We start from the raw sequence: 26,101 nt of genomic DNA, 5'->3' as shown, positions 1-26,101 counted from the left end.
TACATACAAATACAAACTTCTCAATTGCCGCATTTTCACACGCTCACAAGTGTCCGCTCGCTCAATCTCTCTAGCTCTGTATTTCTCTTTGCCCTACACAGAGAAAAATTCCACCCAATTACGTAGTAGAACTCAGGTTTATAAACCATTTTACATTGAACTAGAAATGCCCATTTTGCATATATTGCATACAATCTTTTAAATAAGAAGAGAAATTAATTAGTTATTTAAGAATGTAATATCTGGCAATTGATCTTCATGATCTACCATAATTTCTCTCTGTGTGGGCGTACTTTCGCGCTCTCTCCTTCTCTTCCGCTGGCTTCGGCATCGTGTGTTCTTTGTGTCGGAGCTCATTTGATTTTCGATCGCTTGGCGCGGCAGTTGTCATTCCGTCTCCTCCTCCGCCGTACCAGTGTTTTTGCAATCGCAGCTCTCTCGCAAATCTGGCGGTGCGCTGCGGGTGTGCAGTACATATACTTGTGAGAACTCGTGGTGTGTGTTGAACGCGTTAATCGCTTTATCGCTGTGACGTTGAATAAATTGTGTTTGCTCCAGTTTCCTTTTGAAATGATTTTCAATGCATTGCAGCCACGTTTTTTATTCGCTCTTGTTGCGCTTCGCTGCGTGTGTGTGTGTCAAAAGTTGGAGAACAAAATAAATAATGGCCTGGAACATAACAGAAAAGAGTTGTGGCTGTCAAACTGTTGCTAAACACTCTTATCTCAATCTCCTTTGACTTGACAGTCTGCCCACAACTGGAAAATTATCTATCCTCTCTTCTCGCTCAGTTGTGTATGTGTGTGTTTTGTATCTTCTAGTTTTTTGAGTCAGCTGTCTGTGCTTTATTTTTCCATCTCCTGCACAACTTTAACGAGTTTGGTTTTCCCCCTTCCTGGTAATGTTTTTTTTCGTTAAGTACTATTCTTAGCTCGCTCGCACTTTTCTTCGTTTGGCTGCACACTTTGTTTACTGTTGCTGTTTCTTTTGTTGCTTTGGAGCTGCCTGTTTGTACACCGGCAACATAAACTGGTTTTTCGAGTTATTTATGACTTTTTTCCACAATTTATTTTGCCTGCCTTTTTGTGGTATATGTATCTACTGCGGCCTTCTCTCTCTTTCTCTCTCCCTCTCGCACTCATTTATTTTTCAGACTTTTGACCTGCAAAAGAAAAGTAACTAAACAAAAAAGTGTTTAAAATCAGTTTGTTGGGGGCGCTTGGGTCTTCGGCTTTGGCATTAATTTCGTAATGTGGCGAAAGTTGAGCGGATTTCTCACATATTGCTGCATATTTTCAGATCTTTCCCTTCCTTTCATACTCCTCTCCCTTGCTCGATCGCACACACATACATATATTAAGAAAGACAAAGCACAGCGGATATGGCAAATTAAAAACATTTTCCAGTTGCAATTTAATAATAGTACGAAAAGAGCAAACACAAAAATACTTGTAACAAAAATTGTGATACTGAAATGTGTAGAGCGCAAAAGAAAAAAAGCTGAAAAATGTTTAAAAAATATGGTTGCAAAGCCAAATAAAATTAATGTTTATTTGTTAATTTTCAAGCCAACCAGATGTGCAATACAAGTGCTAAAATTGTGTAAAATCCAAGTCAAGCCGCCAACTAAACAATTATAATAAAGGCAGTAAAAATAAAAACACGTTCTTAAACACAACAGCATTAAATCAGCAGCAGCAGCAACAAAAACAACAACCCACACAACAACGAAGAGTGAACGGCCTCAAAGTCAACAACAGCTGCTTACAGTTCGACAGTCACTGGGCGTCAGCGATCCCCCGCGACGCTCTGCTTCTTACTCTTCCACGGGATTCCATGCATGAGGCCCTTCTCGCCATCTCGTTCCCACTGAAAGTACCGTTCCACGGCGTCCACCGGGTTAGTTTTCATATATTTTATTTTTTATTACTTCTTCGTTTTGTCGATTTTTCTTTGCTGAGCCTGCCAAGCATTGTCCACTTGTGTTAAACACATGTTAAGGGCTCAGTTTCGAATGACATGCAACAGAAGGGTTGTGGGAAACTATTTGAGATACACTGCGGCAGTGTGACCAGAATCTTGTTTTTCGCAGGAAGTTCCTTAAGAGTATTTTAAATGTAGTTTGGCCCTATATGTACCTGTGTACCAGGACAACATAGTTCAGAAACTGATTTCAGAAAACGTCGCTGAACCCTACGACAAGTGATAAAAAGGGGGATTATCAAATGACCAGTAATTAGTAACCGAAGAACCGAACCAGTAACCAAAGAAAGCAATTTATATATTATTTTTCATATCTGTAAAAGAAATTTTCAATCTGTCAGCTTTGTTACTTAATAATCAATTTCAACGCTTAGGCTAGCAAATCAGTATTTGTTTATTAGTCATCCGTATTAGCAAACAAAGTCCGTAAATAAATAAAATAAACAGACATAATTTAAAGGCATTTATTTGGAAGCTTGGATGAATATTTTTCGAACTTCCATTACTTAATTAAGTCTAGTAAAAGTTTATGTGCGTAGCCAAAATATGTTACGTAATCTAATAAAAATTGAGAGATTACATTTCTTATTTTTAGATAATACGCAGTCGATGAGAAAGTGCGAAAGTCTTTTGTGCCAAACATAGCCGAAGGTTATTATAAACTGTGGCCGCACTGTATTGACTTTTCCCGGCCTTCAGTTCGGCAATCGACAGACAGACCTGCCGTTTAAAGATAAATAAGAAAAAACGTAAAAATGTCATTGCTCAAATTGCATTGACCACGACATTGAACTCGCCCAGATGCTGCAAGCATTGCAGCAAAAAACAAAGAACATAAAAAACCGAGGGAAACAAAACTTCTGTTGGCAACGCAAACGCACGTGAGGTTTTTCAATGTCGAAAAGCCCCGCCCCCGTCAATTGACAAGCGGCCACCAAAGGCGAAAGGAAGGAATCAAGCGTAAATTACGTAGGGGACTGCCCAGGTGAAGGAGACAAGCTGGGATTGGGGTTATCTCGGGGTCACTCTCACCCTCACTAAACGATCCGAAAGGTTGAGCCATGCCGGAAGAAAGCACTAGGAAGCAAATTACCAACAACTTCCGTACGGTTGCGGTAAAGATAATAGCCATCAGATCAGGTTGATTTTTGTATTGGCGGTAAAGTACAAACTATAGATAAAATGCTTTTAAAGTCAGTCAGTGCATTATGCCTTAATTCTTGTCGTTGCCTGTACGAATAAAAAAAGATTAGGTTATTTAAGCAAACATTTAATAATAATATTAAATAAATCAACTTTATTTGCTTTAAATCAAAAAGTTTCACATTTCCGCATCGCAGTGACAGAAAAATCACTTGCACTTGTGTAAACATCATTAATAGGTTTAAGTAAAAGCATATATACTTTTGATTGCTCATATCGGAAAGAGGATCGCGAAATTTACTTTCAGAAAACCGCACCGTTTTTAGATTAATTCATTTAGGCGATTCAAAAAATTGGTGTAATCCCAGAACAACAACCGCATTTTTAATATGACATATTCTTGGTTGCTTTTATGCCATCCAGAGAAAGTGGATAGCATTTGACCTCTGTAGAACCCATTTGCATAGCTTTTGGCTTTTGTACGTGTTCCAGCTGAGGCTAAACTAATTAAAGCATTTTCCACTGAAGCTCACACACCGATACACCGGGCAGGCCCACAAACAGGATCTGTATGAGTAGGTGGGAGGGGGTGGGGTGTATTCGATTTCATATTCAATGTTAATCTAAAATGCAAAGGTCAATCGGCCATTGAGGCGCCCCCATACACAAAACCACTTACACACACAAACGAAACGGACATCATTGTGCAATTTCAGTTAGAGGCTGTGGCGTTGATAGACTACGTCGTCAATGGAATTGTTGTCTCTGCTTTGGATGTGGAAGTGGGATGGGTGACGTGCTATACCAGCCCCAAATTGGGCGCCGCAGGGGGTTACATTGAAAAATAAAAAATAAAACAAGAAAGCTAACATTGGCAAGCCGAATATTGTCTACCCTAGCAGTAATTATATATATAAAAAACCGTTGCATGCCGAAAAACACCTTATGGTCAAAAACACCGTCTCGACTCATATACCATCTGTTACAAAATGAAGACTTTTGAAAAAGTTCGATTGACTCCAGCGTTAAAAACTATAACGATTGTCATAACAGATAATTGTTTATGCCCATCACAGATGCGGATCTCAGACTTACAGAATTAATTAAGTTCGTGATGCCACCCACTGTGCAAGGTGCAGTCCCTGCATCTACTTGTATTTCCATCCGTCTTTACTTCCATCTCTTTCCCGCTTTTACAGCCTCCCCTTTTGGGTTGACCTCCCATTTCAAGATGTGCAGCGCCTGCTTCCCTCTCTCCCGTTACACACTTGTCACTCGTTCATTTCGACTCGCTATTGTCTGACGTCGCTGCTAATCAAGGCGCGCTTATCTAGCCAACTTTAGTGTTTGTGAGTGTGTAGCCTCTTGAGTGGTTTGCTGTATGTGTGTGTGCAAGGCTCTCGCGCTCTCTCCGCTTATCAGTGTGATAGGTCATTTGGTGCGATGCATGGGGGAAAGGCTAAGGAGAGACCTAGAAGAAGAAAGCGCCACTGTGTGCGTTCATTAATGCTAAGCAAATATGTGCGAATGCAGCAATTGTCGTTAGTTTTAGTTATATTTTTTGTGCTTCACACTGCCACTTTGCCTTTCAAATCGTCAAATCGTCAAATGCCAATGAAAATGGATATTGACATGTTACGCTATGTCGTTATGCTGAGCGTTATAGCGATTCAATTACGAGTTGATTGCCAACAACAAAAATACCAACAAGCTGAATCGCTTTGTAGCATATTGTCAATAGAGCTGACTTATCCACATCGGCAATTAATGTACACTTCCAATATTATTTGATTAATGTTTCTAATAGAAGCAGTTAAATTTGCTACTGAAATAACTTAAGGGGGTCGTTTACCCTCGCGCTCAAATTTCGGGCTCCTTATTGAAGGATGGGTTGCAAAACAACTACACATGATATATTAACTAAATTTTTTATATTTGATTTAAACCGGATGAAATTGTCGTGAAATTTGGCATTTGCGCGTCGTTGAATGCACCACTGCCGGTGCGACGATGTCAAACGGTCGTCAGGATATTTCAGTTTCAGAACCAGGAAACAATACAAAATTGTTTTGAACTTAATTTTAAGAACGTTGACAATGGCATGACAAAAATTTGAAAATTTCACAAAATGGTAGCAATTTGAAAATAATTGCATTTTTTTTGCCATGTTTTCCAATCTAAAAAAGACTATAAAAAGTAAAAGTTTTAAAAAGCCAGATGTTTTGTAAATAAGTGAAGCTTTACAGATTTAGGATGTCTTTTATAGTTTCGAAGAAATCTTGATACGCTTCTGAGCGATGTAAATAGGCATTGCGAGGCCATGTTTGAAACTCGATATATAGTGTAAAAGGGCATGTATCTAGTTATATCTACATAGAAATATGCAAAATTACTTTTTACATATTTATGTGATTATTAATAGCAAATAAATAGCAAAAACTCAATTCAATCCCGAACTTAGCTTCTTCTTTAATCTATGATACTTCTCTAAAAACTGATATAAATCGAACAGAGATCACCTAATTTCTATCTAAATATAAATATAATATCCAATGACATTCCCGTTTGTACGTTAGCTCTTCAATTGATTTGCATAATAGAAATTCAATTGGTCGTGCTGGCAATTGTAATGAAATTGTTTGTTTATATAAATATAAATTATAGCAACAACTATATTGTAAGGAACTTGAAGAGGAAAAGAAAGGAAAATACAAACGACTCACAAATCTCCAGCTGATAAGTCACCCCGCAAACACACAAGTAACAAGTATAGAAACACGCACTTATCAGTCGATTTTCCTTATCATTTGTTTATTTTTAAGCGCCATTTGTGTTCTTTGATTGCTTATGTAATTTCCCTCTTTTTTTGGTGAACACCTATGGGTTTTTTGTGGGGCTTCCTCAATCAGTGGGTTTTTTCTTGGCTTTAATTAAATTTGCAATTATGTGAGTTAGTCACAGTTTAGAAGTCACTGTGTCACCTTGATTTCCAATCAATATTCCGTCCAATTAGGCGGAATTCTTTTGCGGTTTCATCTTGCTGTTTCTTGTAGGGATACACAGCAACAAATGCAAACCTCTATTGAATATGAATTTCTCATATATTTTGTTAGTTTAATAAATATAAAATATTACAATTTTAAAGTAAAAAATGGTTTAAATAATTTAATATTCCTAATTCAAATTGGTGTTTCAAAATTTGTCCACTTTTTTTGTGTGTAGTGATTGTTGTCGCTTATGTTGTGGGATTCTAATTGGGATTTTCCGCTATTTGCGGTTTCTACTATTGCCGTCATCCGCGCAAGTTGCCTTTTTTTTCTATTTGTTGTCCTCTGGTCTAATTTTCTCCTTTCCTTGCCCTTCCCCTTATATTCGGATTTGTGTTCAATTTACACTTGATTTATTTATGAGCACACACACAGGTAAAGATAAAACTGTCTTACACACACACACACACATGTTTTTCTGTGCGGTAGTATTGTTGAGAGAGTTTGGTCAACCCTCCTTGTGCATAATTTTATTTATAGCGCTTGGTTTATTATTAATTATCGATTTTGTTTTTCCCTGCTTTCAAACGCAACAAACAAAATAAGGAATATCATCAACATGTTTGTACTTTTTTATTTTCTCAATCACTTTCCTTAAAACTGGTTTATTACTGAGGAAACCCATTTAATTTTGCAACAAGTGTTAATTTGTTAATGGGAATGTTATGTCACACCGTGTCACAGAAATGCGAACTTTCCCTCCAAAATTTTATCAAATCGAATTCAGCATTAAATAAATGGTTTCTAACAATATCATTTCAAGTCTTTAAGAAATTAGATATGTGACAAATTTTAATAACTATTTAAACTTTATGTCAAGCAACTGGGATTAACACTCTTTGAAAATTTTTAAACCTGTACACATAGATACAATAATCAGTTGCTTACTGAGCTGTGCTTACTTATTGCCATGGCCTTTCGGAAGTCTCTTGTAAAACCCCATGTGCAATATCCAGCAATGAGCCTTTTGTTATATTCTGATTCACGAAAAAACCAGGCTATCTTCAAGAACAACCGGGAGCAACCCGTTTTCATACCAGGCCAAAAGCAAAAGGCGTAGAAAGCCAAGAAACCAAACCGACACCAAAACGTAGTAAAAACAAGAAGAAAAAACATTACGCGGAGTCCAACCAAATACAAATGGGTTTATGTGGGGAGCCAGAAACACCGAAGAAGTAAAGTTAAACGGAGATCGATCGGTGGACATTCAGCCATTTATACGTTAATTCCCGTCCATATGTACACAGAGAAACAGATACTGGTGTGTGTATGAACCAGTTTTAGCCCCAGGATATTAAGCCATAATACAGTCAAAGCAATAACAAGAAAAGCATGAAAAATGAGACATGCCGAGGCAATGAAATACCCTAGAAAAGCCAACAAACCAGAAATACCAGACCAATTAGCTATTGATGGATGAAATACGTTTTGTTTTCATTTTACAGGGAAAATGTTTCATGAAAAACTATTGCAGCGATTACATACTCAAATACTATACTAGGTTTTATTAAACCAGACTTTGCTCAGCGTAAGCATTTTGGAAGATTTAAGCTTGCTAGATAATTTTCTGATCGATTTTTAAATACCTTTTGACTTGACCAAGTTAAACAACCTTCTGGTGGAAGATTTCTGTAGTGTGGCATAGGCATAGGCAAGTGGCTCTGCCATTGATGGCAGGGGATAAAGAAGGAACTTGTAATCGGCGTTGAACTCCAACTTGTTTCTGATTCATTTCGTCGCCTGCTCAATCGCCTTTGCTTTTGCTCACATCAATTTACTCTTTAATTGTTATCGGCGGTTTTTAGTCTTTGTGATTTTTTTACAGCCTTGGCTAACGGTACAATTATCGTGTGTATGTTGTTATGCCTTGGCGAAAAAAAACTAGTGGGTAGATAACATTTTCCGACTGCCGTTCGCAGCTGGCAAGCAATCGAAGACCGACTGGCAGACTGATATTAGATGAAAGTAGAAATTGAGGCAAAGGTGGGGAATGGGGGTTACCGCGACCGCAGAACGAGTGGGAATACCTAATTATTTCCTGTTAATCGTCTTGGGCGGACGCTAACCAATCCACCAGTTAACCAATTTAATACTGCCGTGAGCTATATCGGATGAGCAGACGTTGTAACTAAAAATTAAAATAGTCTTCTATTTACTTTGTTGGTCCCGTTTTGTGATTAATAATTGGTGCTTTAAAATTATTAGAATTACGCATTTTAAGCAAATATTTTCTATAATTTGGAATTTACTCTGACTTTGTTTGTTATGAAGGGGGGGATAACATTCAAAAAATCGTTCTTTTTTGTATTATTTAATTTGATAGCTATACTATTCAAAAATATTATCCCCAAGTTTGAAAGTCGTACTACGAATAGTTTTGGGTTTATCTTGGCAGGACCCAGCTCGCGCGTAGCCACTTTAGGTGGTCGCGACGTATGAATTTTTTTTATCCAAATACTTTAAAGCGTGTTTTCTCGAAACCAATTTTCTTCAGTCGGTAATCACGATTGCGAATGAACCGCTACACGTATAAAGCTCAACTTATACTTATTTCTTATATTAAAGTCACCGCTAGTGAAAAAGTGAAAATTTGATCCCTTTTTTTTTGCAAGAAATTGATACTAAATTTCAATGATTTTCAACATTTGCGAATTTTAATCACAAAACAACCTTTATCTTAAAAAAAAAAGTTTCAAGTGTTTCAGATAGTTGGTCTGGACTGCAGCGTGATTACCGCAAACGAAAATTGAACAATAAGCATCTGAAAGATGGCTGCCACAGCCGTCATTTTAAAAAATTTGTATATGTGTAAAATGAAAAATTTAAGTTCAGACATGTATCTACCACTTCTCTGCCGCATTGTTTTCTTGTTCAAAAAATTTCAAAAAAACCACTTTTTTTCGAAGCAAACCGTGGGTGCAAACCTTAATTTGCAAAATACCTAGTTTCTTTAATATAAAGAAGTAAAATAGTTTCCCTTTATTTTTTGTATATATAATATTTTTTTTTCATTGTGTCCGTCTTATTTGTCACATTGGGCCCCATTTTCGGGTGACTCATTTTACATTATCTCTGGTAAACGAGCCTTGCATTTGCAGAAGGCCACGTGTTACCCTTAATTTAATTAAGCCACTGCTGCCTAGTTATAGTACCGATTAACCGGACGACATTGAACTAAATTTTGCAACAATAAAAAGCATGGGAAAATATGAAATCTTACTGGGGCCACACCCACCCGGCTGCAACAAAGCAAAACCTTTTGTCTTAATCAAACATATTTCCCTTGTCTGGCCATGAGTCACTCCACTACAATCCACTCGACTCGACTGGAGTCGATTCGAATTCTCTGCCCCAACGCTGTCCATGAATGGTTACGCCTGAGCGAGCTCTCTGGACATGTGGCCATAACCAGCAGCTAGGTCTCTATTCCCTCTTCCAAGAGCTTAGGTAAACAGAAACTCACCTGGCCTACACAACTCGACTCGAATCGATTTTTGTTGGCTGTGCAGGGCCACTTGAAAATGCAAAAAGTTTCTGTGTCATTGTCCTGGGTTTTTTTTGTTGCTTACTGGGACAAGAATGAAAACTTATTTATCAGTCGTTAGTAACGCCCAACTATATTAATAACAATATCTGTTTCGGTCGGGCAGGTTTTTGAACTTTACTACTTTGATTTCCGTATGTCAATAGTTTAGATCCTGTATACCCGGGTTTTTTTGGTCTTTCAAAATTAAATGTTGCGCAAATATTTATCCATACAAAAAACATATATCAAGGATGAAGAGTACGTAGTTCCAAGCTATCAATGACCTTACTGTACCAAAGAATATAGAGAATAAAAAACGAATTACTGCTTTTTGTATTGTATTTAAGCATTTTGACATTTGGTGTTGGGCACACTAGTACTCAAATTGTGCCCCACTTTAAGCCTTTGGTGCTAAAGAATCTTAAAGCAGACATCAGGTGGCTGTTGCCCCGAGTCTGCAGCCCTGTAAAATGTTTACTTTTATTGCAATCAACTTGTTACTAATCGATTTCCGTTCTCTTTCCTTGCAGTGGCGGTGGCCCACAATCGACAACTGCCGGTCCATCCGCTGGTAATGTGGCAAATGCCACCACAGCCCTAGCCGGTGGTAAGAGCTCAAGCAATAACATGTATTCCACCCGCCAATCTGTAAGCACCACAACCGGTGTACTTATGGTCGGACCAAATTTTCGTGTCGGTAAAAAAATTGGCTGTGGTAATTTTGGCGAATTGCGTTTAGGTAAGTCTAAATCAAATACTCATTCGATAATCAACCATTAATTATTTTATTATGCTAAAACTTGTATGAACGTTTCCAAATGGTGTTCTGGGAATATAATGATATTAGATGTTGCATATACCGAGAACATTTATAGAGAAAAAGTCAATCGTATGCTAATAGTCTTTTACATTTTCCCAGCGATCCTTTGAAAGTTGGCAAATACCAAATGATCATTTCTTTTCACTTTCTGGTATAGGACAATTCAAAAATCATTTTAAGTACTAGAGGATCAAAAACTCATTACGTTTTAGAAAATACTTCCACTTAAATCACTCGAAATTCTTGTTTACGATTCAAAGCCATACTGCGTATCGTCTGCCACCCCATTGACCCATTCCCTCCCCGATGTTTTGCCTGTTGGCATGCAAATAATGTCGCGTTTGGGACCTTCGGTGTTTTATTTTTCTTGCACCTTTTTTTTCGTTGGCCACTTCCTTTCGACGGGCATTCCTTTCCAGGTCTGTTAACCACAATGGGAACAGTGGTCCCCCGCTCCTTTTCACTCGCGGCGAAAGGGGCACAATACAACACAAAATGCCATTCCATTCCGCCATCTGTTTTCTTGGCATGGTCGACGTTGTCGTCATTTTGGCTTTGTTTGCTAAATGCGCTTTTATAAAGTTGTTTCGTACTGGCCCCGCCCCTCCGGCCGGTGTTTATTTTTTTTGGGGCTTCCACTTCCTTTTGTGCATTTGTTGTCACATTGCCAACAGGTAGTACTATAAAGTCTAGCTAATTCTTAGTCGGTTGTAGTGGGCTGTGCCGCTAAAACTGTAATTATCACGAGGTCTCCTTCTCAGACTTATCAGACTGTCTCTTTCTCAGCCATTCATTCCGTCTCTTTCCGACGGTCTGAGCCATGCTTTTTCTTTGTTTTCATCTCAGCATCTCGATACTTGTTATTGCATTTGTTTTGTGGGGTTATTGTATGACTCATTAGGCCGAAGCGTTGACAAAAAGCAAATACGATCGCAAACAATCACATGAAAGCTGTGTTTAATTGCCAAATTTTATTACCCTTTCAAATTATGATAATCACACAGTTTGAAATGTACTGGTTGCTTATTTTCAATTAAAATTAAATTCATTTCTATGACGTCGCACAGCCCATTTCGTTTCGCTTATGATATCATTTTTATTAATTGTGGTCTATAAATACCCATCGAAAAGTGTGTGTTTGTTTTTCTAATTTCTTTTGTTGTTAAATTAGTTTAGTGCTGACGTTTAGATAAAAGGGAAATGTTTGGGCCTTTTACATTTGGGGCATTTTCTCGTACTATGCAATCCAAATGACATAATTTTGTTTTGATTTTTAGGAGGCCCGCTTCTTTTATGATTACCCATTTCAAACCCAAAGAATAAGTATGTATGTAGAAGCATTTGGGAAACCAGAACGCTGACCAACCCAAATACTTTTCCGCCCATTTTCTTGGCTCATTTTTATTGGCGCCTTGCGTGGGCGTTTCTCATTTAATTTAGGAACTGTCGCTTTATTTTTGTTTGGCGTCGAACGCCCTTTATAAAAATTTGTTTTTGCTCTCTCATTGTTTTAGAGTCTGTGAGTTAGCTGTTTTATTGTTTATTTCTACGAATCTCTAGAGGTTTATTTTCCATTTTTTGCAGTTGTACATCTATAAATATTTTATATTGCGTTAGGTCACGGTAATTGTTGAGCCGGTTGGCTCTATGGGTTTTAGATTTGCGGGTACACACTTGTGTATAATGATCACGAGTTTCAATAGTCCTGCGACTAATTGAATGCCATTTACAATATCCCCCAAAAAAGAGACATCTGCCAAATGCTATGCACACTTCCAAAAGAGATTTAAAATTGTTTCCGATCGACCAGAAATCTCACTTTTGTCCACGTAGACAACAAATTTCTAGCAAATTGTTAATTTAGCATTTTCGACTTTTTGCCCGCATTTTAGTGGGATTTATAGTGCTCTAAGAATTCGGCAAACAAAAAACTTTTTAGGGGGCAAGGCGGGCAAAGGGCATTAGCAGCGGTACTTTCTAGCATGTCATTGAAATCATGCGGCTTCCTATCGTAGATTTTGTTGTATCTATATGCGTTTGTGTGTGCGACGACTCTATCATCAGCGTTTCAATGTTGTGTCTGTTGATAAGCAACGTCTGTTTCACCCATCCACTCACCCAGCAAACTCATAAAAGCCAAACCCAAGCCACCCACACATTCTTGGTGGGCTCTCTCTCTCTCTCTCTCTGTCACCGACTTTCTCATGACATAATTTCGCACATGAGCGCACTGTTCGTTGTTGACATTTTCTCTCAGCTTCTGTCTGAGGCTCCGTCATGTCGTGGTATCTAAAATGCAATTCTCGAATTATGCGACCTTGTTCTTAATTCCGCTTCCGGACGATTTGTTTTAATTTCATGCTAAAATTCGTATATTTTGGAAGGGTTCTTAACCAGGCTGCAAAAAGACTTATTGAATTTATAATAGTTCACAATTTAAAAATGTACAAAATAGTTTTTAAATAAATCGTCTGAATATTAAAGCTAAGGTTGAGAACAAGGGAACTGTAATGTTGCTTGTATTTCTTACTATTATTTTTCCCCCATTTGGCTAGGTCGCCGAATGTGTTGCTTTGGTGGTGGTGTCGGAGGGCGTAATGGGCGTGGCACTACTGACAACGGTGGGGCAGGTAAACGCGTTGAATGCATGTGATTGGCGATAGTCTTAGGCATGTAAAGCCACATGTGCGTACCAGTCTCTTCTGTTCTTATTTGGCATTTATGTATTGGAGTTGAAGATTTAAATGATTGTTGTTTTTTAAACGTACTTCAGAGGAATATATAACTAATGGCGACTTTCCTTTTTTCCAGGCAAAAATCTTTACAACAATGAACATGTAGCAATAAAAATGGAGCCTATGAAGTCAAAGGCTCCGCAACTACACTTAGAGTATAGGTTTTATAAACTATTAGGATCACATGGTATGTAATCTATCGCTTTATAACTCTGCAGTCTGTTCTACGAGCCCACCCATAACTTTACCCAAAGCTGTCGTCCCACTAACACTAACTAATAAACTAACAACCAATGTCCAAACTCCTCTGTAGGGAATAAAATTCGAATTGCTCTGAGGAGGTACGAATTGTACATGATTATCCTTGTCACACTTTATCTCCCGCCTCTCCGTATCTTTTACTAACCAATTAATATTACTGAAAGTAAAGTTTTGCACCGTTACCACCATTTTATTAGATTCATATGTAAACGAATATATTTATCATTTTTGTAAAACACTTCTGGTACCTCGCTTGTGGTAAACGCACTGCGAAGAAAGAATACGACGAAAAGAAAAACATGAATAGATTTTCTCAAGCATATTTTCGGAGGTCGGTCGGTGCGTGAAGTAAAATTTTTAAAAATTATAAAAAAACAAAAACTGTAAAAACACCACGTCCCAAGTCTATTGTATTTCTGTAGTTAAACAGCTCAGGCTACAACTGCAACTACTATTATAACCGCCAATGTAAAACAGCTCGAAAATCACTTTAGAGGCAAACCAAATCTATACATATATCCTATATATATATATATATATAGATTTTTCAAACTATTGCCAACTTTTTATTAATTATATTTTTTTTGTGTAAAATTCCTTTGTTTTCTGTTGCTTAAACTTATTTGTTGTTTATTTAAATATCTTGCTCTCTGTTCCTCCATTATTCATCAACTACTACAATACCAAATACCCCAAATATTTGCTATGAATTATTGAACAAAACACCGCTAAATTGAAATTTAAACCCGAATCCGAATCATCATGCGCTGCTCTCTATCTATCTATATATTTCTCCCCGTGTCTGCTGCAATCTACCACAACATTACAACCAACTCGATTATGAACTGAATTGAACCAACCTACAACCAACCAACTACAATCAACTATTGCATAATACATTCTGATGCCATGTTGCTATAATATATTGCTATGAACCCCTCACCAACTTCCCCACCACTAAATTGGACCCCAAATCGGAATTGGAATGGAATTTTGTGTGATCCTGAACGCAATACAAATAAATGCGAAATCGGAATCAATATCGAAATGCAGCCGATAACGCCCCAGATGGCATACCACGCATTTATCATTTGGGCACTTGCGGTGGTCGTTACAATGCCATGGTTTTAGAGTTATTGGGATTATCATTAGAAGATCTCTTCAATATTTGCGCCCGTAAATTTTCACTTAAGACTGTATTGATGATAGCGAAACAACTTGTAAGTGTGGCATCCACAAAGAATGATAAAAACATCACCAAAAAGGTGTTGTAGACGAAAGTAAAGCGGTTTTCACTTGATTTAAAAAAGTAATAATATTGTGTGGGGATAACAATTTGCTATTCCAGGGAAATTATGAAATGTTAGATTTTAAAAAGTATGCTGACTGTATTTAACGTGTCTGCCTCCCTCATAAAACTCATTTCAAGAAAATTAAAATAAAGATCGCATTTTAAAGCGTCCTGTATAACAGTCATATCTTGTGAAATCCGCCAGCATATCGTCCATGAACTAATTTCTTTTAATTTAGAATCAAAAGTGTCTCAACGGCTAAAATATAGGTTTCATTTTTGTTTTCTTAATTTAGTACGTTTTAGAGTCTATGCAATGAACGTTAGTCAACTTTTTAGTTTACTGTAGATAAGTTGAAAATGTAGTAAAGGTAATAATACTTTTATGTTGCAACTTTCAGTATCGTTTAACGGATCTGCAAAAACTTATAACACCAAAAAGCAATCCCTTCAAGCATGTAATGCGTCCTTTAAAAATTAATATTTTAATCAAACACTTAATTGTACATAAACCCAAGAGGAATCCTTTGTTCCATTGCGTTTTCAAGTTTAAAACAACAGAAACTAACACATTAGTTAACAATTTTGTTGTTAAACTTGTTAATACTTTACTCAATTTTTCATTTATCAAAACTGACTTTTGTAGTCTCTCTCTTCTCTTTGACAAAAAAAAGTGCAATGTATATAATTTAACCAAAACTACTAACACAGTTGCAAAAAGATCTATCGAACTGTTTATCAGAATTCAGGGAATCCCAAAACCTGTTATACACACCACACACACCGCCAAGAAAACTATTCTAGTTTTAAGATTATTTGTAAGCACACACAAAACTCTGTTATATCCGAGTTGAAGTTTCTACTGGTTAGGTCAAATGAGGTTCGGAGGAGGAGGATGAGTTGGTAGGTGAGTTCCCGTCTCCAGGTTGGTTTTCCAGCAGTCATTTCCTTGTGTATATGCTTCGAGAATATCTATTTTTGTTGTTCTTGTTGTGTTTAGCACAGTTGCCCGAATAAGTATTTATTCTTTCGCTCGATCTCTGTAAAATGAAAGGTGGTAATATCGTAAGACGCGCTACACTAACCTCCAGAACATGAGCCAAATCCATCGCTCTCTACACATTACTCTCCCACTCTGTCTCTTTCCTTTTTGTTGTGCCCGAACCGTCAAATTAATTAAAATGCAGCTTAAAAGAACAAGAACGTTTTATTAAAGAAAAAAAACAACAGAATTTTCTATTTTGTATCTCTCATCTTTCTTTCTTATCTCTCCCATCTCTTTATCTCTTGCTCACGAATTGTTTGCAAAAATACAACAAAAACAACAACAAACAACAAATCGATCAACCAAAAAACTTTTGTGCGCTGTCCAACACTCGAATAAATAATAAACACTCGCTCGCTTCCTCCAAACAAAATTCTATGTCAACCCAACCGAACAATCGACAATCAATCAATTAATCGATCGATCAATCGATAGCAGAGGGTGTACCAGAAGTATATTACTTCGGCCCATGCGGCAAATACAATGCTCTTGTTATGGAGTTGCTTGGTCCATCACTTGAAGATTTATTCGATATTTGCGGCAGACGTTTCACTTTGAAGAGCGTACTTCTGATAGCTATACAATTAGTAAGTACTACCACAACAAAACCCACAAAAAACAAAGTTAAACAACGAAGCATAAAACAACAGATATTGCAATCGCAAAGTTTTTATTAAGCACGCGCATAACTCTGCACATAATCACATTTACAACACTGGTAGCCGAGGTCAAAATTAACCAACACTAGTCCTAAGATCAAGCTCGAAACACCTTATGTTTGTTTTGCGTGTGTGTGGGTTGGGGTGTGTATATGCGTTTTTATTAGAGTTGCTTGGTTAGTATCTTATATATTTTTAACTCTTTTATTTACTATTTATTTAATGTTCATTACTAACAAGAAACCAATAGGTCGCTGCCTCCCTATTTCGACTCTCCGACTCACTCTCTCTGTCATAATCGTAGCCGCCTGGTTGAGGTTTTATTTGTAACAACTTTTGTTTGCATTCATTACGAGGCATCATTCACTAAAAATGCTTCTTTACCGAAAATGATCTTATATTTTAGAATAACAAAAATCAGCTAAACAGGAGGAAACAAACGTTCATTGTAATTAAAATAAATTTGCATGTACACATCAATTTGTAGCTCAACATAGATATTTCTGAGTTTGTTATATTTATGATTTACCAGCGATAAATAATAAAATCCGATGCCATCAAAGAGAACAAATTTACAGCGAAAAACATAAACAGCTAGTTGAGACACTACAGAAAAATAAATAAATATATTTTTATTTTATTAATTAAAAGCTAAAAAGAGCATTCCATAAGCATTAAAACGTTTATAGAATGCTCTTTTACAATATTTGCATTATTAACTAATTTTTTCACTAATCTTTTCACTTTCTAAAAAAAAACCCATCCTGATAATACAAATATAGCTCCACCGGATCGAATATGTTCATAGTCGGCACTTAATATATAGGGATGTGAAACCTGAGAACTTTCTCATTGGCAGAACGTCAACAAAACGTGAAAAAATTATACATATAATTGGTAAGATCTAAAATAAAATATTAAACGTACTGCAAGCTCTAACATAATTTTACCAACAGATTTCGGTTTGGCCAAAGAATACATTGATTTAGATACAAATAGGCATATACCATATCGGGAGCATAAGTCCCTAACTGGAACGGCACGTTATATGTCAATCAACACGCACATGGGGCGTGAGCAGTCGCGACGCGATGATCTGGAGGCATTGGGACATATGTTTATGTATTTCTTAAGGGGTTCACTGCCGTGGCAAGGCCTAAAGGCTGATACACTCAAGGAGAGATATCAAAAAATCGGTGATACGAAACGAGCAACGCCCATCGAGGTGAAATATACCCCGCAAATCCCTTTAATCGCATTAAACCTCGAACTAACGTCTGTTTTTCAATACGCAGGTGCTTTGTGATGGACATCCGGAAGAGTTTGCGACATATTTGCGTTATGTACGGCGGCTAGATTTTTTCGAAACTCCCGACTATGATTTTCTGCGAAGACTGTTTCAAGACTTATTCGATCGTAAGGGATACACCGACGAGGGCGAGTTCGACTGGACAGGGAAGACAATGGTGAGTTATATCTTCGACTACCCCATTAAAATTACACTCTCTTACACATTAAGATTCCCAAAAAACATTCCACCGAATTCTAAAACTTGACCCTAATCTAATCCATAGGAGACATAGTGAAATGCAAGCATTTAGAAATATTTAAATTTATATTCATAACGTCTCGAACATCTAAAAATATCTTAAGTTAATTATCATGTAATTGAAAAATCATTTCTAATGATGGAATTATCGAGCATGACATCAAAACTCGATTGAGTGAGCCAACCGCCGCCATTGCCCTCAAAACCCACCATGAATGAATTGAATTAACCCAAAAACGAATGAAAGCCGCATGGAATGGTCGGTTTGTATGACGTCAATGTAACCAACTACTAACATGGCAGAATCCTAGTTGTCGCGCTATCGGTTTTTCGTTACCCGCCGCTGCTGCACAGAAGATTGGGCTCAGTTTGTTCTTAGTTTGATTCCTGTTGCCAACGACATATGTTATCTTTCTCTGCCTTAAATGCAGACTGAAGTATATATTTTTATAAAGTGCCCCTACCCACATGCAAGATAGAATCTTAAATTAAAGCGCAATATAAACAGTAAAGACCCATAATCAAATCCCAAAAATGGTGTTTTAATATTTAGTGTTTCCCTTAAATTTAGCGCTATTGGTACTAAAGCACTTTAATGTTTCGATTTTAAGACCAAGGAACAGCTGGACCAAATGAAGGTCATAAAGAATGCACCGCCATCGCATTTGGCCAAGAATAAGTCTGACAAGGTACCAAAAGAAATCCAAATGCCCAAATATGTCTTTGAATTCTAAAGCTAAAACAGTGCTGCATAGTTATGTATGACGCTCGATCACTTTCAGTGTTGGTCAATGCTTTGTCTCAGTGTGTAAGCTCGTTGCTTTAGGTGGTTAAGCTATCGTATGTTAAGTAAAAACAATTAATGAGACTAACTTAAGCAACCAATTGAAGCCATTTATAACAGCACTTTTCTTCTCTCCTTGATCTCTTTTCTCTTTTTTCGGTTGTCAACACCGTTTTATGTGCGTGTAACTCTGTGTTAAAAAAAAAAACTACTGAATCATCTATATATAAACATGTTATCAAATTTAATACATGCATTCACATCACTGACATAAAACAGTCAACGCCCGTCGGATCTCTGCAAACTGGCCATGAAGTCATCATTTCACCAAATAAAGATCGTCATAATGTTACGGCTAAGGTAATGTATATAATAACATTTTACTAAAGTAGTCCGAAAAGGAATCAAATTTGTACTCTCGATCACAGACAAAATTCAACTTGATTATTTTACATAATGTTTATAAGATAAAACAGTTATCCTTGTTTTAACTTAGCTTTAGCGAACTTTTTTCCCTTTGGTTACTCAGTTCTTTACTTCTAACATTCGTTATTCACTGCTCTTCTTTCTCTACTTATGCTCAACGCTTTTGTTTTGATCCTACTCTTCCCCACACACAACATTTGATATAAAACTATAGGATGTTTCTTATTTTGATTTTGATGACGAAGTTGAGAATGAGAATGAAGAATATATAATACTCCAGGTTAGACGTTGTAGACTTGAAAAATATCTCTGTAATGGTTAGTGTGAATTAAAGTGCTCTTCTACTCCTTTTACGCATACATACGTCTGATTGTAGACTACATTGCTAGGTTTATAAATGCTTCGGGTTTCATTGTCTTCTTCTTAGTGAAAATATGCTAATACAAGGCTAGGATATTTGAAAAATGATTTCAAAAACCTGCTTGAAATAGATAAAATATTCAGAAGCTGTTAGTAGATGCTCGTCTAACCTAGTTTTAAAAATGCACAGAAATGCTTTAATCGATCGGTGAACGGGATTTGTAAATTAATTTAATTATAATTTGGTAAAATCGTTGCTGTTATTTTAACCCTTGTTTATTCTTTTTACATTCGCCTTTGATTGTCTGTTGTATGGACTACGTTGTTTCTTGTTTTTTTTTTTTTTGGGTTTATTGTAGCACATTCTTGACTTGCTTTAGTTTTTCTTAGACTCACTCACAATCCCTTAATTATAAATCGCTTATAATATTAGAGCTGTCTGTCTCTATGTTGTACAGAAATAACAACTTTTTTTAACTTGAAATTAATTATTAAACAAATTGCATAAATCCGTTTCCACCAAATTCCTCGATTGCAAACCGAACTGAACTGTACCGAATTTGAACAAAAATAATCAAAACCAATTGTCCAAATCCTTCACCACCACTTCAACCACCACCACCATAACCCAACCACAGACAAATGCCAAAGGAGGTGTTGCTGCGTGGCCTGATGTGCCAAAGCCGGGGGCAACACTGGGCAATCTAACGCCGGCCGATCGGCATGGTTCAGTACAGGTAAGTTGCAACAACCGGCCAGTGTTGTACAACAGTTTTTTTCTTTTTCTTCCGTTCCGTTTTATTTCTGTTATGTCGCTCGCTCGCCCGCTCAGTCTACAGTCTACAGTCTGTATTTGTGCATACATAATCTAAACTTAGCAAACTTCAGCTCCTTGGCAAGACATAGCATACATATAAATAAAAGACATTTGTATTCGCCTCATTACGTTATTGAATTCTGGTTCGACTGTGATTTTGTACATAATTGCCTATATATATTTTCTATAATTATTACAATGAAACATTATCTATCGCAGACTGTTATATTTTTGGCCTTTTCAATTCTAATGTTTTCACTTGATTTACTCTACATTAGCTCAACAAGGTACTGAACAATAATCTCTCCTCCCAACGTGTGTTATTCCTACTCCTCTCCACTACAGTTTATTTCACTTCCGTTACGTTTGATTTGGTTTTTCCAACACGTAATGTTAGTTTCTTGGGTATTTTTGTCGGATCTTCCTCTTTTTTTTAACCTAGAGCATTTCTTGTATATTAGTGAAAATAATTGATGCTAGAGGATCCTTATAAAAATTGCATGAATAACAAAGAAGAAACGTAGCCTTTCTCTACTTGTGCACGGTACTAATGCAAGTTTCAGCAGTGCATTAACCAACACTACTTAGCAGTATATGTTATTGACTGCATGCCACACAACACATTACACTACTCTAGAGAAGCATGGATCACTTTACATATCCGCAGTTGTGTAACAATAACTTCCTAGATTCGGTTGGAGAAAACTCATTTTTCATAAAGTTAAATCATTGGCATTTTCGAGTCGGAAAGACCACTTTTGATGTATCGAATCAAATTCGAAACCAAAACACAACTTATTACAGAGATTGCCTGAAGATTCAAGCTCGGATGATGATAGCCCCTTTGATGCTTACTATGAGAAAAGCGATCCTGAAGACGACCCTAAGAAATAGGACACCAACGAACCACCAACACTTCTACTATTCTCCCAAAAACCACATCGACAGCTTCTTTTAAAACTTAAACGACATTTTCCTTCGCCATAAAATAAACCCTGTTTACTTTCCTTTAGCCCATTTACGCTATCCAAGGTATTTTAAATATAACTTGTCTGTCCTAGTACTTTGATCTTGTTCTGTATCCATCCATCATCTAAATGTGTGATCTGCAAACGTCCTGACAATCCAGGCAATCTCCGAAATAGGCTGAGGGTACATATTACCTTTTAAAAACCGTCAAGGGTATTGAATTTACAAAATTAAAATTTTTCATCCGTAGTCTGCTTGGCCCTGTAGTGCTGCCAAGACAGTCGTTGTTTGTATAACAGTTTCGTTCTGTGTGATGTCTGTACTGCCATTCCAACCGATATTTTTTATCGACTGTACTTAAACTGGTTCTTTTTTGATTAGCGATTATAAAAGCGGTTTAAATCGTTATATTATGTATAATCACTTCTTATTGTACATACTCGTACTATTTGTTTAGTACAAAATCTATTAACAAATGTATACTAATATTAAAATTGTATTCCTTTTCTTTTTTCTCTAACATTCCTTTGCAGGTTGTGAGTTCGACGAATGGCGAACTAAATCCGGACGATCCCACGGCCGGACACTCAAACACGCCCATCACACAGCAGCCGGAAGTCGAAGTGGTCGATGAAACAAAGTATGTGTTACTAAGACGATCAATTAATCGGTATATCGATATGTAGTTTAATGATAGACGTGTTGCGGAGTAGATTAACCTTTGAATAGACAAAACTTTGTACAAAATAAACTTGTTTTTAGATACTCCGATATAAAAAAATGGGCGATTATAGAGGCATGGTTGTAGGGTAAAATGTACATGTAAATGAATAAACTTTTGGTATTGATCACTTATTAAAATTTTTCAGAGCATATCTTTTGGGGGCGTGTCTTTTGTTTTAGATGATATTGCAATAACAGCAGCACAACAAAAATAAAACGTATGTGATAAAGATTGTTCTGTATAGCGTCTTAATTAATAAACGTCATAGGTATTTTATAGATATATCGATACATTGATTAACAGATCCACTAGATATTTAAAGAATTTTTTTGCTTTGTCGTTTTTAATGCGCAACTTCCGTTTTCCGTTCTCTCTTTCTCTTTCTCACCCGACCAATCCACTGCCTATGCCTACGTCTTCCCCTCTGAATCCGTATCCGAATCCGAATCCGTCTCGTTTCTGTCCCTTGGTTAACTGTCTCCAGTGGTTCCTTATATTCCAGATGTTGTTGTTTCTTTAAACGAAAGAAGAAGAAATCGACACGCCAAAAATGACTAGACGGTGTTCAATGTAGTCCAGAACGCGAGGCAGTCACCCTGCTGCGTGCCACTTCACATTCAAACTCACGGGATAGCGTATTGAATAATCCGAGTCAGGATTATATCCAGCAGGCAACGTCGCAGCATACGTTGCGTTATCCTCCATCCGCGTCGATGTTGACGCCAACACCAACTACAAACACACCGACACTTCCGTTGTAATTTATATAAATATAAAGCCAGATGCAAAATGCAGAAAGCAACAAAAAAAAATATTAAACGAAACCCAACAAAACAAAAATAAAAACAAAACAAATGAACCCCGTACACATTAAATACACTAAAAAACAGTAAAAACAAACAAAATGAAACCAATTTTGATTAATTATTGTAATGATTGTATTTTATTATTATTTTTATTATTTACCAATTTTGCGTTTATTATATAAATTATTATAATTATTAATTATATTATTAATTAATGCTATTATAAATAAAAAAGAAAAGAAAATTCAAACGTAATTCAAAACGACTAGAATCGACACGGCGACTCAAGCCAGAATCACTCACAGCCAGGGCAGCTCCTCCCGTCGGTGTCTTGTGAAGGGAATCGGAAAGAAAGCTCCCTAAAACCACTACCACTATCAATACCCCTCAGAACCCTATTGCTCTTAACTGAAGGAAACTTAAACACACAAAAACCACTTAAAGCATATTTATATATTATATACATATTAAAAGAGACAAAAACAAAACTAGTGCAGCATCATTTAATGAGAGAAAGAAGAACATATTTATACGCAACCAACAAACTTGTAAATTATAATGAAAGAAAAGAAAGCGAAAATAAACATCATTTTTTAAAACTATTCAACTTAATATATGTATGTATGAAGTCATATAAAAACAACTTAGGCGTTATACGTGTACCATCGTCAGATAAATAGCCAGGCATTAAAGGTCGTATATTGAATTCAATGCACTGTTTGCTACATTGATGGAATCCCCCTACCACCTTTCGCCATAATCTAGCAGTCTTCTTCGCTTGACTTTAATTTGGGAATATAACCAACACACATGGATACTGAAAATATTAATTTCTGAGAAATCCTAAAGAGCCGCCCTAGGGGAAATCTGAAAGTGAAACTATGGAAGTCACCTTTCTGCAAACGAAAAAATAAGTAGTTAATATAAATATGCTTCCATGACCAACCAAATGTGCAAGAAAACAATTAGATTAATGGACTTTCCATTTGAAGAAATTAAATAGGAAACAATATAAAAGTGATTTCAAAGATCAGGTTGGTGGGTAGACATTTGGGTAATTCAGATCTTTAAGGGAATACTTGTTTTCTGAAAACAAATACCGTTTAAAAATGGTTTGTTTATGTGATTTACTTTCAGTGTCTTAAAAAGTGACACATTTTTAACTTGAATCCCATTTAAAGGTTTTCACGAATGTAAAGTTTTTAAAATGTTTAATTACACTGTCAATCTATTGTTAGTATCATTCATATATTACCCCTTTATTAATTGATCAAAACATTCGCAACTTTTCTGATAATGGCTATATGTATAAAGCTATAAGATGTACTATATATACAGTATGAATCAATATGCAGCTTGGGTTAGCTCTGTTTTGAATGCACTTTTCTATACCTAATATGTACATATATATACACAAGTATTTTGATATATATACACGTCTATGTATCGGATAAATCAAAATGTAGAAATCGCTTTTGGTAGTCGAATTAATTTGGAGCATTTAATTTCGGATCGTTTCTTAGATAATTTCTTGTTTTTGATGTGCGAAGTTAGCGGAATAAATTGTTAGGAAACTTCCCAAGTTTCCGCACAGATCAATCACTTGATAGGTAAATACTAATGTACTGAGCCATTTCTTTGATATTACGTGATATGAGTACTAAACTACTAAAAAAAATTGCCTGCAGCTAATACCGACTTTCCAAAAACACACATCTCCGACTCTGAACGAATTTGATTTTTCTCTACACTTCTCCATGAAACGCGAAAAGTAAAGCTAAAATCAATAAATTGTATGTGGAAATATATATTTTAAACAAATTTTTTATACTTATTACAAAAATATACATATAACGAGGAAAACAAAAATAGCATTAACTAAACAAGGACAATGCAAATTTTTCGTGTTTTTTTTGCAATCTTTTTAGCATATGAAAGCAGAAAAAACATTGAAAACAGTAAATCAAATTTCAAATTTTACATAAATAACATTGCATATACAATTAACCCCAATTTCCTGTATAGTTAAAAACTCATTTGTATTATATATGAAATATTAAAGATACACAAACAAATTACGCTAACATTAATATTTATATGACAAAAATGGAATCCGAGAAACAACCAAACCGCACTAGTTTATATAAAGTAAATTATAAAAATATACATACATACATAATTGACTTTAAATGTTGATAAACAAACCCAAAAAAATGAAAAATAACCCATGCATTGATTAATGTATTCAAGAACGGAAATTTACATATTTACGACGCAAAAAGGACGGAGTGGGGAGCAGATCGAAGATAACAAAAAGCGTTTAATGGTTGGCAAGCAAGCAGTGCACGCAGGCCTTTTGCTATTTGCAGGTATAGCAGTTAACATTGTTAACTGCGGCAAAGCAGTTTTAACACAAAAGTAAATCGAAACAATTAATTATAATAGAGCTAAAAAATAATAAGAGGAAAGCGAGTGAAGAGGTACTCAGAAATATTTTCCAACAGGAATGTTGTAGGCATTATATCGTTTGCGAACGCGAATAAAGTAAAATAACAACAAAAATATTGTGTAAAAATGGTTTATTATTAATGTATAAGTATAACAGCAAACACAAATGGTAACTTAATACAATGTAAGCAAACCAAGAAGAACAACAACCAACAAAAGAACGAAAAAAAATATGAAAATTAAAAAAAAACCAAGAAAAAATTGAAACCAAAATAAATGAAAAATTATTACAAAAAGTTTGTGTGTTTTGCCATATCTGGTTAGCTGCTTTAGTAAATTATTGATTTTTTATATTTTGCACCAAATTACGATAAACTAATAGGCTGTGCAACAAAAAACAAAAGAATTAGTCCAATTACGGTGTGTTTAATTATACTAATTGATAGATCATGGGTCTCTTAACAGTTACCTCACGATTTGTCCACGCTCCCACCTAGTTTTCCCGACTCATTTCACAAACACGAGTAAATTGCAGTTTTTGAGGAAGCCAATGTTTCCGTTGTAACTGTTATTGAATATACAATTGATTTTAAATGGGAATTTGTGGTTTAAGTTGCTATCCGCAGTAGATCTTTTAGGTTGATACAACCTATTTAAGTGATCTTGAACTATACTTATTTTCAGTGACATACGATTTACGCAAGCTTT

General features: G+C 36.1%; 1 protein-coding gene across 16 annotated transcripts; it reads left to right on the top strand.

Annotated features, from left to right (window-relative positions):
* Positions 1-1,571: 1,571 nt before the first annotated feature.
* Positions 1,572-23,029, top strand: LOC122620829 (casein kinase I). 16 transcript variants are annotated; one of them, XM_043798476.1, is made up of 11 exons: positions 1,572-1,899; positions 10,230-10,438; positions 13,331-13,441; positions 14,569-14,735; positions 17,293-17,407; positions 17,467-17,735; positions 17,806-17,976; positions 19,123-19,203; positions 20,268-20,366; positions 21,949-22,055; positions 22,624-23,028. In XM_043798476.1, exons 2-11 carry the CDS (start codon positions 10,327-10,329, stop codon positions 22,691-22,693), a joined length of 1,302 nt encoding a protein of 433 aa, XP_043654411.1. In that variant the 5' UTR covers positions 1,572-1,899; positions 10,230-10,326; the 3' UTR covers positions 22,694-23,028. The 16 variants fall into 16 exon arrangements, 15 of the variants coding, with proteins under 15 accessions (XP_043654411.1, XP_043654404.1, XP_043654416.1 ...); XM_043798469.1 differs by lacking the exons at positions 1,572-1,899; positions 14,569-14,735 and adding exons at positions 9,835-9,957; positions 16,290-16,438 and having other exon boundaries at positions 22,624-23,029; XM_043798481.1 differs by lacking the exons at positions 1,572-1,899; positions 14,569-14,735 and adding exons at positions 9,836-9,957; positions 16,290-16,438 and having other exon boundaries at positions 22,642-23,029.
* Positions 23,030-26,101: the final 3,072 nt, after the last annotated feature.

The sequence above is a fragment of the Drosophila teissieri genome, chromosome 3R (assembly GCF_016746235.2).
Source record: "Drosophila teissieri strain GT53w chromosome 3R, Prin_Dtei_1.1, whole genome shotgun sequence".
NCBI classification, from domain to species: domain Eukaryota; kingdom Metazoa; phylum Arthropoda; class Insecta; order Diptera; family Drosophilidae; genus Drosophila; species Drosophila teissieri.
The sequence above is the reverse complement of the archived record's forward strand: the minus strand, read 5'-3'. Positions and strand labels throughout refer to the sequence as shown.

Excerpts from the sequence above, each read along its gene's own strand:
- LOC122620829 (XM_043798466.1), top strand. The coding sequence starts at position 9,908 with ATGTTGCGCAAATATTTATCCATACAAAAAACATATATCAAGGATGAA. Across the intron at positions 13,442-14,568 it reads TAAACTATTAGGATCACATG|CCGATAACGCCCCAGATGGC; the intron begins GTATGTAATCTA and ends ATCGAAATGCAG. Across the intron at positions 19,204-20,267 it reads GTCATAATGTTACGGCTAAG|ACAAATGCCAAAGGAGGTGT; the intron begins GTAATGTATATA and ends ACCCAACCACAG.